The sequence below is a fragment of the Photinus pyralis genome, unplaced genomic scaffold (assembly GCF_008802855.1).
Source record: "Photinus pyralis isolate 1611_PpyrPB1 unplaced genomic scaffold, Ppyr1.3 Ppyr1.4_LG8, whole genome shotgun sequence".
Taxonomy (NCBI): domain Eukaryota; kingdom Metazoa; phylum Arthropoda; class Insecta; order Coleoptera; family Lampyridae; genus Photinus; species Photinus pyralis.
The window spans coordinates 26,700,804-26,714,308 of NW_022170819.1; the positions used below are offsets into that span (position 1 = coordinate 26,700,804).

Genomic DNA, 13,505 nt, shown 5'->3' on the forward strand with positions numbered 1-13,505 from the left:
TAACATTGTCAAATGTTAACGTATCATTACCTATACCTAGTTATTCAATCGGTCAGTCGCTCTGCAGCGCTACCATAAGTACATAGCGTGCGACGTGTTTCACCGGGTACCCGCGAGACTGAAATAAAATAGCTCACACTTTGCAGTGCATCGTGGTGGCTCCTCAAACCACACAGCATTTTTTAAAAGAATTTGAAGCAACTGCAGAGAAGTATTTTTGAATGTAGAATATTTTGAGAATAAAGCATCAAAGAGACCAATTATGTACCTTACATAGTCTCATTTGTGCTATTATGCCATTTAAAATATAGGAGTTGTAACAGCCCTCAATCATAGTGGTTGGCGGATGAATTTTGTTATACAAAAAAAAACCCATCTTGAACTAAATTAACATGTCTGGTTTTTGTGATTCATTTTTACTTACCAAAAAATACTAGGTAAAGGGCCTACAATGGAAATACATAAGTTCATACTGTACCACAAAATGTACATATTGCGATTTATTACTCATTAAAATTATTAACAATTGACCTGCGACAAGCCAGAATACTTAAAAATCATCGTAAAAAAATTCATACATTCTATTTCTATGGTATCAATTTACGAATATATAAATAAAATAAATACATAAAAACGTCTTCTGAAAATAATAAAATGTAAAAAAATTCGCTCACAAATTACAACTTGGATTTTAAAATGTTCCCACACGCGAACACATTTCTTGGATCAAGTTCTTGCTTTGTGGCCTTAAACAATTGAACGCCAATGGCCGAAATGGTACCCGGATACCATTTCCTTCGAATCTTTCCAACGCCGTGATGATGTGATATGCTCCCACCACTTTCGATTATTTCATCGCGCGCCTTCTCTTCGATCTGCTCGTAAACCTCCACAGGATTTTTTATATTCGAATAATTATAGCCGAAGTAGAAGTAGATAACACAACCGGCGTCATACGTTTGAGTAACCCTCGCTGCCATCAGGTAATGCTCAATGTTCAGCTTTTTACACTCCTCACCGACCACGTACTTTACATTTCGACACAGAGAGACTGCACGGTCCCAAGGAACAGACGTTTCGAACGATTCTGCGAGAACGTTAAACTCCAGACCTAAGTCCTGTAACAGAGACTATTATAAAGTTTTATAAATATAAATGGCTTGAAGCCTTTTTAGGAAATAATTTAATTCAAATCACTGAAAAAAGATCACTGAGATATATTAATAATTAATTTCATTGACTATAGGTATGGAATTGGTCCTGTACAAACCGATTTAAATAAATTAGAGCCCTATGCCTTCTGTAATAAGTTAAAGTTATTCACGTAAGCCAATATACTGGAAAGATTAAATGCAAGGCATGGTCCAATGTACCTAACGGAAAATGCTACTGAAGTAGCAGATAGACCAATATGAAATTTAAAGATGTATTTGATAAAATGACAATTATGCTCATATTTTGAAAAGATATGTTTAAAAATTGCTATATCTGTATTTTAAAATCATAAATTTTTCTATTTTTATTTACCATGTAGCTTTGAGAGTAGGTAAATGCCATAGAATACATAGAGACTTATGAATTCTGCTGTCCTAAGCAAAAAAAACATCTCATCCTCCTAAGAAATGTATCGTAAGTCGCAAGTGTTAAGGTTGGAATAATTTCAGCTTTTGAATATTTGTGTTCTAAGAAAATTTAGGTAAAACAGTTATATGTACTTAGGACTGCAGAATGAATGGATAAAAAGGCTTCAATTGTATGCTAATTGAATTCACTAGTATGTTACTGGAATTGTGCATTTGTAGAGGCTAAATACAAATCATAAAACGTGGATTGCGAAAAATTAAGAAGCCTACCCTTATATAAGCAATTACAAAAGTAAGCATATAGCCTCGTTCCCCATTTGTTTGTCCAGCTGGAATACCTCCAAACTTGCTTCCGATTTCGTAGATTTTCTTCTCTTGCATTTGGACGTCTTTTACGTCACCCTCGAACAATAGGGTCATAACACAGATCGAATCAAAGTTAAAACCTTTAATTTTTTTTATGTACAATTTTTTTAAACCATCAAAAATGAGACCAAAATATCCGGGAACGGGCCGCAAAGATTGACCGAACTTGAACTGGGCATTATCCATAAGTCTGATTGAGGCAGGTTGGCAGCGCTGCTTGGCGACCTCACGCATACACCTCACCCCCGATTCGAAATCGGGAAACACAACTGATCCGTACTTCTTCATCTTGGGCAGTGGGCGTATTTTCAGTATAACTTCAGTTATTACACCGAGGCATCCTTCGGATCCCAGCACTATGTGGTTAAAGTCGGGGCCGCAACTCATTCTCGGCACCTGACAATTCTTTTCCAAGACACCTTTAGGGGTAACCATCTTGACGTGGACCAGCAAATCCTCAATGTTTCCATATGTGTTCTTTTTCATTCCCGATGCTCTAGTGGCGACCCACCCACCTAAACTAGAAAATTCGTAACTGTCAGGTTCATGGCCCACCGTAAAACCCATCGTGTGCAGCTCTCTCTCGAGATCCTGCCCAATAATACCGCTCTCGCAACAGATTACCAAATTTTCTCTATCCACCCATAAAATTTTATTCATTTGAGAGGTGTCCAAACTAATAATTGTTCGCATCTCATCTTTGGGACACTCAACGGCCCCCGTTACTGAAGTACCACCACCAAAGGGTATCACAACCATATTATTCTTGTCAGCTGCATCGACAATTTTAACTACATCACCATGGCAACTTGGCCAAAGAACCACATCTGGTATTCGGTCAAAGAACGACTCTTTCAAAGTATAAATATCATATACTGTATGCCCGTGAGCTCTCATTAGACGATCAATGCCTTTCGTGGAAAAAGGCACGTTTAAATGCACAATCTGTTTGTAATTATCGTTGCTTATTAAAGGATAAGGACATTCTTCTTCGACAGGTTGATCTTTAGACGTGTGCGGTTTGCTGAGATCGACACCGAGAACGTCCTCAACCCATTGTGTAAAGTACGGCAGTGACAATTCCCCAATCGGGTACCTGCAAAAATCTTGTTAGATTCAGTGGGAAAGATGAAGTTTACAGTTACCTTGAGCCAGAAAAATGTATTATCCCATCTTTCACGAGAAAACGCGAATCTTTGTATCCCCATCCGTTCCATTTCAGCAACTCCTCCCTATAAGGCAAAGAGAATAATGATTGTAGAGATATACTGTTTCCCCATCAATCTGTCTTATTTATAATTCTTCTGGTGTCAAGGTAGAGGTGTGTGTACAGGGAAATGTAAAAAGAATATGAATGATCTAAGGCAATAAAGAAAAACGGTTGAAGAGGAGTACTTGCATGGGCACTGAGAATTTATATAGCTTTTTCTGTATCGCGCTTAGGTAGCTCTCGCACTGAGGCAATAAACAATAAGCAACTGACAACACGCAACATTATTGGTTCCACCTATCCTTCAAGTCTCACGAGCAACACGATTCCAAACAGAAGATGTCGCTGGTTATGACAACATTTATTTTTGCAGTGCGCAGTGCATGTTAAAAAACAATAAATATTGCATCGGCTATCAATATTTGCTTCGGTGTGAGATGTCAAAATAATGTTGCCTATTGCTTATTGACAGTTACTTATATAAAATCGCAATTGTCGTACAATCAAATGGCAACGCTGCACGTGCAATCTGTGGGAAATGATGAACTCACTCAGATTGCAGGTACTTATACATTTTCCATGGCCATAAGCCTATACGTAAGCATTGTGTAAAAGAAATTTGAAATAATCTCTTGTAATACGGCAAAGAGGAATACGAAATAATTACCGACAATAATTTTACGCCCGTCTACGATATTCTTAACGAGAATAAAAACATGAAATAATTTTTAATGACACCAATACCTAGTCTGTATGTGGTGCAGTTCTGGAGCTTTTGTGACTCAGGCAGACAGACATCGAGAGCACAAAAGTACACTTTTTAATTTTTGAAAGTGAAAGTGCACTAAAAATTACTCAAAATTTCACCTTCAGGAAAGGTTGTGAAAGTATTTATGACCAACAGCAGCTAGAAATTATTTAAGTTAGATAGCAAAAGCGAGAGCAAAAGCCATAAACAATAATTAGGCAGGGGAAGGAAAGGAATCGTAAATTAATTTAAGGAGCATTGATAATATAATTATTATACCTACGAGCTGAAATAACTCTGTGATATCTTTCATATGCACCATACATTTATATATATCTCGATTTATATAGTAATGTTGTAGTTGGCATATTTAAAAATAGATGTTCTCATTAAATTTTTGTAAAAAAGTTGTCAAATTCGCACAGTTTTAAAGGTGTCTGTGTATCCCAGTACAAGGATTCACATTCCCGAGTGCTCAATATAGGAGCAAAACTTACTTGCCTAATAATAGCCTAAATGAGATAGGAAAACATTGGAAATATAGCTGGAAAAAAAATCAATAAACCTCGGCATAATAAGGGCTTCCGTTTGTAAATGAAAATAATATATTCCTTACCTTTTTCTAGGAATAGTAGTTTTGACGAAAATAGCATCAGAAGATTTGGAAACCGGCGTATTCGAATATTTATTTACAATTCCATTCGAATTCATCGTTTTGGATCGGATATCGCGTACGTGATCGATAGGTAATTGATTAAGATTTTAAACACATCTACGCGGATTAAATTTTACCGCTAAATTGTTTACACTGATGCGATTATCAATTTTTTTAATTTGCAATTTTTTATTTGACAGCGCTGCACTGACTGAAATGTGGTTATTGTAGCGCTAGCGATAAGTGTGTTTGTATGCTCCCTCAACTATGAATTTCTGTCGTGCCTGTATGATGTCCATTGCGGTATTGGTACAGTACTTGATTAAGGAAGCGTCTGACATTTTGGAGCCCACTGACAGTCCAAATTTGTACCTCTAAAGTCTAAACAAATTTTATTTACTCTTTGATCATAGGTTAAAGGTTACGTGTGATTCTTTTAGATTTAGATTAATTTTAATACTCTCCGTACAATTTTTAGTCGGTTTTGGATGGATAAAGCTGTTTTTTTTACAGAGTTTTAAGCAATGGTACTACCAATGACTAGGGCGGTGTTTCTTTTTAAAATTTTTTCTCTAATTATAAGATATATGTTATTATAATAATAAAATAATCTGATAATTAGAGAAAACGTTTAAAAAAGAAACACTGTCAAGTCATTGGCAGTAGGTCATTAATCTGTAAAAAAATCGTCTTCATTTATCCAACCGTAACCTAGTTAGAAAGTTTTTGAAAAACCGATTAAGTATTGTTTTTATAGAGTTATCAAATGTTCGTGATTTTTTTAAGAGCTATTATCAACGTTTTCATTTGGTGTATAACTTATTTTCTCAAAAAACAACCATTTAAAATTCCGAAAGGAGTACCGCAGCGCCTTAAGTCATATGAATTGAGGCGGCAAACGATCGATTTTAGCTTACTCGGATAGGCCAAAGTAGAACTCCGTTGTTTAAATTTTGATCACTTTCGTTCAGTGGATCATAAACAGGTGTTTTATTTATGCAGTGGATTTCGAGCTAGCTCCCCATACCGTATACACTGTACGATGCAGAATTACTATTTTTTGTAGGCATTATAGGCAACACACAAGACATGAAGGTTCGTTTACAGTTGGTTGTTATGCTTATAAGTTATAAATGGCATGCCATTAATCATCTTACAAATTGTCCAATGGTTCATGGTTGGTTTTAGGTGTAACGCAAATAAGTATTAAATAGAGAATACAACAAATTTTGTTAATATAATAAGTAATAACATAACAATTCGTGGAGTAAGTAGTCACTGCCTTCTGTTTGATTCGCCTTTTTTTTGTAAAGGTATGCACAAACTGCAGGTTCCTTAAAAACTTTGGTTCTTTATCATTTTGTTTAGATTAGATAAGTCTTGACTAATTATGAAAGATGGATACTGATTTAAATGTAGTACAATACGAAGAGAAGCTCAAACGGTTACTAACAAAACTTCTAGATCAGGATTTCGTAATCACCAGCGATACGTATTTAAATACATTATTGTCGCATTTGTCAGGAAAGGACAACAAAGGTAGGATATGCTTGTGCATTCTTTCCTAAAAATTCAATATTCCTGATTGTAGAATTAGGTGCTTCACTGTTAGCACTACAAATTTTTACAGAATGGCTAGTAAACGCCACAAAGTACTGGGAGGAGACCGGTTTAGTGCCATCTGCAAAAATTGCAAACTTCACATTCATACTGGCTAGCTTGCTGTCGTGTGACGAAGACAAATTTAATCAATTAAATGTTTCAAATTTGTACATAAGGCTGTTCACAGTGCTTAAAGTGAGATCCTCCAGTACACTACCATTAATCAAATTAAGTTATATTAAGTTATTGTCATCATTTCTTGAACACCGTTCTGGCGTTAGTTGGCTGATTGCAACAGATAATTGGCACGACGTTATCAGATATAGTTTAGAAAATCAAACGACATATGTGTCTAAGGAGGGATACAATTTTGTGTGTAACACACTGGCGAAAGGTTCCCAGTTCAACCAAGTTTTTTGCAGTATGGTCGTTGAAAAGGTGAGTTCTCATAAGGTTATTTATTAATCATTACCGACGTAAATATTTTATATTTTATGTCGATATTCTTTAAATATATGGTTTGGACTTAATATAGATATTTAGGGAACACAAAATCTGAAGATTTGTTTAATTTGTGAATTGTGATTGATTTGCCTCTGTATTTCGGTATCTCCAATTATAGGTACTTCACTTTTTAATAAGAGTTTAATTGTTCAACAAAGTGATCCACCGATTCACCTTCAAATCTGCTCCTAGAGTAAAACAAAAACATACAAAATGTTTTGGGCCTTGGGTATTTCTCAAATTGACCTGTGACCTTTTCATACTCTGCTTTCTGTTTTTGTATTCCTACTTTGATTTCTGAGTCCAATTTACTTTTCCCTGATGCAAGTATAAATAAATGTGATTTTATTATTATTTTTGCCTTTATTTTTAAGTGGACGGGGTCTCAGCCAAGACTGGTACCAACTCAATCCACTATACATTTACAATATCCATGCCCGAACCCGGATTGAAATCAGGAACCCTTAGTGCCGTGGTCCGACTTCAACTGAACTACGCCACATGGGCGGGCAATGTTGAGCTGCTGTTTTTTTTAATTTGCACGTTCCTTCCCTCTTGACTGCTCCATGTTTTGTCTTGTTATGGGCTTCTTTCTCAACAGTTATTAAAACCACATGGTTTGTCATTAATTTCTTAACTTCAGAATTCACTACGTGCTCTAACCATTTTCTAACCTGTTACATACATTGTATACACTTTCGCTATGTGGGCATGTGTGTTAAAATTACTTACATTCATTGCTTGTAGATTATGGGGGTCTTCACCGAAATGACCTTCACCAACGGAGTCGTAAACGATGAAAGCTTACAGGGGAAAATGACACCTTCCCTGCAGCTGATTGGAACAGTTTTAGAATCATGCTTGAAAAGTGAATTGTTCACAAATGGCAACTACGACATTCCCAGCCTGTTCTTGAAGAATTTCCATCTGGAGCAAAACATGTGCAATGTGATTATGCTAGGGAGTCAAAATGAAAAGCTGTTTGAAGACATCAATCGCGTTATGATACTGGTGCATTTCTGTGAGCTTGCCATTGATTCCGATACGAAAATATTTCAAAGGAAACGTATCAAAAAGTTGGTGGAACAAATTTATAAGCTGATTACGTTGAATCTGACCAAGGGTTTTGTGTCAAATATACCGAAAATGTGCTACCTGTTGCAATATTATTGGAAACTTATCGAATCACGTCTACCTGGTATAGATTGTAACTCGGATGAGGCACAAATTATGTTCGAAACTCAAATTGCGATGATACAAATGTTTCCAGTATGCAACATTTCGTATAAAGTCTGTGGTGTGTCTGTTGAGCAATGTTTCGAAGATTATTTTCGTGATCAATTTGCAACAAAGGTCGTTAAAACATTATGCGAGCACACCATACGGCTGCTGTACAATTACCGTACGGCTTTGCTGAATGATAAAATCGATATATTTAACTTTGTGTTAATGAGCACCTCATATTTGATGAAGAGTCGAAATTGGTACAATCGAGACAGAGGCGTCATTGTATTTCAATTCTACATGTATATACTTAATGACGTCATTACCACAATGAAATCGAAGCCAAATATGGTGGATACATTCACAAAGCAGGTCTCCTTTTTTACAATAACTTTTGATGTTCTTTCGGTCTTCATCCAGCAGTTTGACATCACATGGAGGGAAAGCGTGGAGACAATATGCGTTATGGGCACCGCAATTGACATAATCAATGTGGCATGCTGGCCGTCAAAGGTATGTTTTATAATCCACTTTGCTTGAGTTCTCCCTCATAAGATCTAGTGAATTTTTAAGGGGTAATTCTCCTTTGAAATCCCATGTACCTACATTTTTCTCGAGATCAATTTGAAATCACTGGAAAGAAAATGAAGGCAATTGAACTATGTTTTTATTGCACTTGTCCAAACAGCTTTTTTTAGCATTGTTGAAATACTATCATGTTAGGAAAAATAGGTTATTTGCCACATTTTCAACTAAGTATATATGCGAAATTAGTTAGACCCTCGGTTTATTAGGAAGAAGTGCTTGTTTTGATCCTCTCTACCACCTACTTTTTTTTACATACTTATATGTAACACCCTGTATATAATTGGCCCCACAAATAAAAATCCTTATAAAGAATTTTATCTACCTAATAATAAGTATTATAAAAAGAAAAGTGATAAATTCAGAAAATATTATTCCCCCATGATAAATACCAAATTTTAAATTAATGGAATTAGATTAGTTGGAAACTGAGGCATTTGTGTTATCTGCTTACTGGCCTTATGCAAACTGATATGGTTTCAGCTTGTTGTCCAGGCTTTGAAGCTGGTGAATTTGGCGATCTCACGCTTTATGCCACCCAACTTGGCTCTCCTCGTGGATGGAACGACTGAAATGGAAAGGTTAGGAAGAATGGTTACGTCGAAATTACACGATTTGGAGTGGGAGGTACGAGACAGTGCTCTTGAAGTTTTGCACACCATTGCGAGTATATCACATACAAGTAAGTTTATGATATGTGAGAGGGTAACTTTGCCTCATTTATTTTCACACCATTTAGAAATTATGGCGAATTGTTTACAAAATGTAAGGTAGTAAGTTAAGTGAAAGAACAGAAGGCGGTAGTTTTCACAGAACTGAACTTCGCGTTGTAGAAGTAGGATGTTTAATTTTTTCTGTTTTCTTTGGGTAATAAAAGACCCTAAACAAAATACCCATGGCACAATAAGGTCATACCTTACCTTACCAGAGACAATCTCTATCAATCCAACCCAACATTGTAATAATAATACTGTCAGTGTAGTGAATGTAGCACGATCATTCACCATTCATATTGCCAAGACTAAATATTGTAATACCAGTTCTCCTCTCTAAAGTGGGTCGGAAGTTTTTATTATTTTCCATGTCTAAAGCACCGACCGAAACTTGCATAATTAGTAAACTTATTAACACTTATACCTACTCATTTTTAGAATATCCTGCCTTTCAAAGTATCATAACGGATTTAGAATTTCCATTGCTAACAATAACAGTGGCAATGCACGATAGTGAAAGTTACGTCAGGGCTTCCGCAATAAAATGCCTTCAAGAGATGATACAGGTATCATCGATATGGACCCCGATTTTGCAACAACAAGATCTGCCGGTAATCTACTTACCTCTCTTACTTATAATTTACAATTCTGATTTCAGTCAAAAATGATGCAGATACTCTACAATGAAACGGAGGCGGTCGTACGATGTGAGGCGGCACGTTTAATGAGCGTAATATACGAGCACCGATCCTTTCCCAAGTCGTCCACTGAGGTTGTCTATGAGGCAATGGTTTTCGCGGCGACAACGGATTTGGATTGGGAAGTGAGAGAGAACGCGCTCGAGTATTGGGGTAAAGTGATTAATATGCATCTGACCGATCAGGGAATGATCGACGGCACCTTTCCCAGTGTCACCTTCTCAAAGGAAAATCGAAAAATCGTAACGCTCACTGATGCCGAGATAAAAAGACGTTTGAACAAAGTGCTGAATGAACTGAGTGATTGCGGTTGTTTAGGCGTTCTCGTCGCTTGCATGCACGAAGATTGTGATATTAAAGTGTTAAGGAAGTCTGTCGAAATAACGCAAACTTTAAGTCGGTTACTGCGATCGTATAATATCATCGAGGATAGTCCCGCTTCCCCAGATCCGCCAACAGTTTTGGAGGCTTTCAATATAGGGGATGACTTAAAAATAAATTCGTACTCGGATAAAGTTGTTAATGACATTGTTAATAGTCGTGATATTGGTTTGCTTGTGAATGTTTTTAAAAATGAAAACGATTTTGTTTCGCCAAGTACAGTGAAGATGGTGCAACGTAAAACATCCCCAAAAGAGTTTTTAACTTTCGTTCAAAGGGATTTAAATAAGTTGCTTGTCGAGCGCACAAATTGGTTGCGTCAAATTGATGATTTGGGATCCCTTCTAGATGATATTCTTAAGTGTTATAACAATGATATCAACGTCATGGATTGTTATTAGAGTATATAATGGTCTTGTTTTCTTATCAAATTAAATAAAAGTTTTTTATCGTTTCTAATTTGGTGTTTTTTGTTTTTCTATTTGTACATGGTTACTTGTTCCAAGGGTTCAAATACAAGATGTAATACATTTCTAAAACAATAATACTACCAAAGACCTAAAAACAGCAAATTAATAGATAGCATTAAAAATGTTGTGGACTACAAAAAGTTTACTAATTGCTCTAGAAACATACGGAGTGTACTTAAGATTATTTGAATTTGTAAGCCTATTTGCTATTCTGTGATATTTCATTTTATGTTCATTTTTATGACAAGAGACATTATTTGAAATAAATCTTTGTTGATGTTAACGCTTAAAGAAACAAGCAAAGATAAAAGGCATAAGAAAACCTGTAACTGTGTACCCTCAATATTTATAGTCGTCTGTTTCCAGCGTCACTCAAAAGCACCCCACGCTGAGGCGAACTTGAGAACGCTTGTAGGGAAAGTAGCTTTAACCTTGTTCTAGTAAAGGGCGACATTCAAGCACCAGCCCTTCTTGGTTACTTCAAAAGAAAACAGAGATCCATATGCAACTTATATTTGACAAATAATTTTTGGTATAAATAACTCGATTAGATCACAACTACCGCCGCTTAAAAAACCATCGTACCTGATTTGCTCAGCAGCTTTTTCCCCAATGACCATCACTGCCGCATTAGTATTGGCACTTATCAATGTCGGAATTACAGACGCGTCTGCAATATATAACTTGTTAGTATTATGCACGCGAAAATCATATCCAACCACAGATTCTTTATCGAAGGAGTTTCCTATTTTGCAGGTGCCTATCGGATGGTATGCCGTCATTGTCAAGTGCCTAACGTAACACTCCCAATATGCCTCAGTATCAAACTCGAAGGTTACACATCCTGGTATTTTTCTTGTATTCAATTTGGCCCCCAATTGTTGCATTGGTTGTGTTGAAATAATCTTTTTGATTATTTCTATTCCCTTCAGCAATATGGTGACATCGTAAGGGTCTGATAAGTACTTAGGATCGATTAATGGACGGTTGTAGGGATCCCTATTAGACAGGCGTACAGTTCCTCTACTTTTAGGATGAAGCACGACGGGTATAAGCGATATTGTCGACTGTCGAACCAAAGGCTCAATGTAATTTTCTCGAGTTATATCATTGTACCCTACCACATTCACAAGGTGTTTGCCACCGTCGCTGGCTGCGCCAAGTGGCATCACCAATATCTGAAGATCAGGCTGCAATTTCTCATCGTTTAAACAATTCTGGTTGTATTCCAATGAAGAATTAAGACACTTAGTACTTAAAACGCCCAAAACTTCACAACCTGTACCTGTCCACATACCTGTGCCATGATAAAAGTAGTTGAAGATGGTACTAGGATAGTACATTTTGAAAACGTCCAGTACACTGGTGTTGAGCAAAACTAAATCGAGACCTGTTGTTACATGATCCTGTAAATTGTCACCGACGGGTAGATCCACTCGAGTCCTAATGCCTACATTACTTAAATGAGCTCTCTTTCCCACACCAGATAGCATTAAAAGCTTTGGCGTTCCTACACTCCCAGCACTTAAAATGACTCCCTTGCGAGCCCTTACGTTTGCCTTTACACCCAAATGTGTGTACTGAACTCCATAAGCCTCATAGTCTGACTTGAACAAAACCTTTTCGACAAAAGAGTTACTCTGTATAACTAGGTTCGGTCTACTTAACGATAGAAGATGGTGCAGTGGTAGCCAACGTCCTCCCGACTTAATGTTGATTTGCGACCGCATGAATCCTATGTGTAAAATTTGTTAAAATCAATGCGGAAGGAAGGAAAATATACCTGTGCTGTGTTGGCCATTTAGATCACGGATGAGATATCCTAAGGTCTCCGCTGCTTTCAGTATGGCATTACCAAGTGCAGTTATGTGCAAGAAATCTTCAACTATTAGGGGACCTCCGGTGGAATGATACTTTACTGAAATGTATCGTATTACCAATACCGATAAATTCATAAGTTCAGTTCTAATAAAGAAACCTTGTTATGTTCTTGTGTTCTACCATCCAGAAATTATAAAAAGATCTAAGAATGATCAACTTACAATCATTTTTATAGGCACCCCTGTGATCTTCAGACTTTTTAAAATAATGTAAAATATCACTCTCGTAGTTATAAGCACTGGGATCTTGAGACCATCCCCTAAAGTCTTCACGATGACCTCGCATGTACAACAGACTATTCAATCGTCCGCTGCCACCCCCAACTCGGCCCGTTGGCCATTTACTAACCTGAATTTTTAAGAATAAAGAACTAGCGGATATAATTTTGTGAATATTATTACGTGATCCTCAAGGGCCTTGGCAGCATTTTCTTGAGGCACCGTGTTGTACTGCCAATCGACTGAGGATAAACGTAACAAAATTGCGACAGCTGGTATGTCGAACCACGATGTTCCAGTTGGACCGGCCTCTAAAACGAGAACTGAAGCATTTCTCTCCTCCGAAAGTCTTAAGGCGACAATGCTTCCAGCAGAACCGCAACCCACTACAATAAAAAATCTCTTCAAACTTTGGGGAATTCAATCACCGTTATACCTATGACATAGTCATACACCGGATCCAATTTGTACAGGCCACTTTTAAGAAGGCTGCCACCGATTTCTAATATTTCGATTAGTTTGACATAAACCCAAAATAAATCCAGACTCACGGTGTACACAGTTACAAATATAAAGAATTTAAAAGCGATCATCAAAGGTATTTAAGCTGGAACCTGGGACCAGTAGAAAATGGCACAATCTAACTGAAGTTAGTTTTTAGGTTATC

At 36.8% G+C, this 13,505-nt stretch overlaps 3 protein-coding genes across 5 annotated transcripts; 1 reads left to right on the forward strand and 2 right to left on the reverse strand.

Moving 5' to 3' along the window:
• Nucleotides 1-482: 482 nt before the first annotated feature.
• On the reverse strand, nucleotides 483-4,781 carry LOC116178889 (alkyldihydroxyacetonephosphate synthase). 2 transcript variants are annotated; one of them, XM_031498534.1, is made up of 4 exons: nucleotides 4,524-4,781; nucleotides 3,095-3,181; nucleotides 1,854-3,045; nucleotides 483-1,118 (listed from the first exon to the last, which is right to left on the reverse strand). In XM_031498534.1, the coding sequence occupies exons 1-4, from the start codon at nucleotides 4,616-4,618 to the stop codon at nucleotides 678-680; spliced, it is 1,815 nt and encodes a 604-aa protein (XP_031354394.1). In that variant the 5' UTR covers nucleotides 4,619-4,781; the 3' UTR covers nucleotides 483-677. The 2 variants fall into 2 exon arrangements, with proteins under 2 accessions (XP_031354394.1, XP_031354395.1); XM_031498535.1 differs by lacking the exon at nucleotides 4,524-4,781 and adding an exon at nucleotides 3,349-3,599.
• Nucleotides 4,782-5,662: 881 nt separating this feature from the next.
• On the forward strand, nucleotides 5,663-10,728 carry LOC116178143. The gene is made up of 7 exons (XM_031497545.1): nucleotides 5,663-5,875; nucleotides 5,931-6,101; nucleotides 6,154-6,602; nucleotides 7,416-8,405; nucleotides 8,961-9,159; nucleotides 9,629-9,801; nucleotides 9,849-10,728. The coding sequence occupies exons 2-7, from the start codon at nucleotides 5,960-5,962 to the stop codon at nucleotides 10,668-10,670; spliced, it is 2,775 nt and encodes a 924-aa protein (XP_031353405.1). The 5' UTR covers nucleotides 5,663-5,875; nucleotides 5,931-5,959; the 3' UTR covers nucleotides 10,671-10,728.
• Nucleotides 10,729-11,236: 508 nt separating this feature from the next.
• On the reverse strand, nucleotides 11,237-13,504 carry LOC116178146 (glucose dehydrogenase [FAD, quinone]-like). Of its 2 annotated transcripts, XM_031497548.1 has the most exons (6): nucleotides 13,275-13,504; nucleotides 13,022-13,224; nucleotides 12,782-12,968; nucleotides 12,523-12,657; nucleotides 11,459-12,474; nucleotides 11,271-11,409 (listed from the first exon to the last, which is right to left on the reverse strand). In XM_031497548.1, the coding sequence occupies exons 1-6, from the start codon at nucleotides 13,429-13,431 to the stop codon at nucleotides 11,398-11,400; spliced, it is 1,710 nt and encodes a 569-aa protein (XP_031353408.1). In that variant the 5' UTR covers nucleotides 13,432-13,504; the 3' UTR covers nucleotides 11,271-11,397. The 2 variants fall into 2 exon arrangements, with proteins under 2 accessions (XP_031353407.1, XP_031353408.1); XM_031497547.1 differs by having other exon boundaries at nucleotides 11,237-12,474.
• Nucleotide 13,505: the final 1 nt, after the last annotated feature.

Bases quoted from the DNA above. Each gene is read 5' to 3' on its own strand.
- LOC116178889 (XM_031498534.1), bottom strand. From the start codon at position 4,618: ATGAATTCGAATGGAATTGTAAATAAATATTCGAATACGCCGGTTTCC. The intron at 3,182-4,523 runs GTAAGGAATATA...TTTGCCTTATAG, and splicing joins ACTACTATTCCTAGAAAAAG to GGAGGAGTTGCTGAAATGGA. The intron at 3,046-3,094 runs GTAACTGTAAAC...AGATTTTTGCAG, and splicing joins ATACATTTTTCTGGCTCAAG to GTACCCGATTGGGGAATTGT.
- LOC116178146 (XM_031497547.1), bottom strand. From the start codon at position 13,431: ATGATCGCTTTTAAATTCTTTATATTTGTAACTGTGTACACCGTGAGT. The intron at 13,225-13,274 runs GTATAACGGTGA...TTTTTATTGTAG, and splicing joins GGTGTATGACTATGTCATAG to TGGGTTGCGGTTCTGCTGGA. The intron at 12,658-12,781 runs GTAAGTTGATCA...GATACATTTCAG, and splicing joins GGGTGCCTATAAAAATGATT to TAAAGTATCATTCCACCGGA.
- LOC116178143 (XM_031497545.1), top strand. From the start codon at position 5,960: ATGGATACTGATTTAAATGTAGTACAATACGAAGAGAAGCTCAAACGG. The intron at 6,603-7,415 runs GTGAGTTCTCAT...CATTGCTTGTAG, and splicing joins GCAGTATGGTCGTTGAAAAG to ATTATGGGGGTCTTCACCGA. The intron at 9,802-9,848 runs GTAATCTACTTA...TTCTGATTTCAG, and splicing joins TGCAACAACAAGATCTGCCG to TCAAAAATGATGCAGATACT.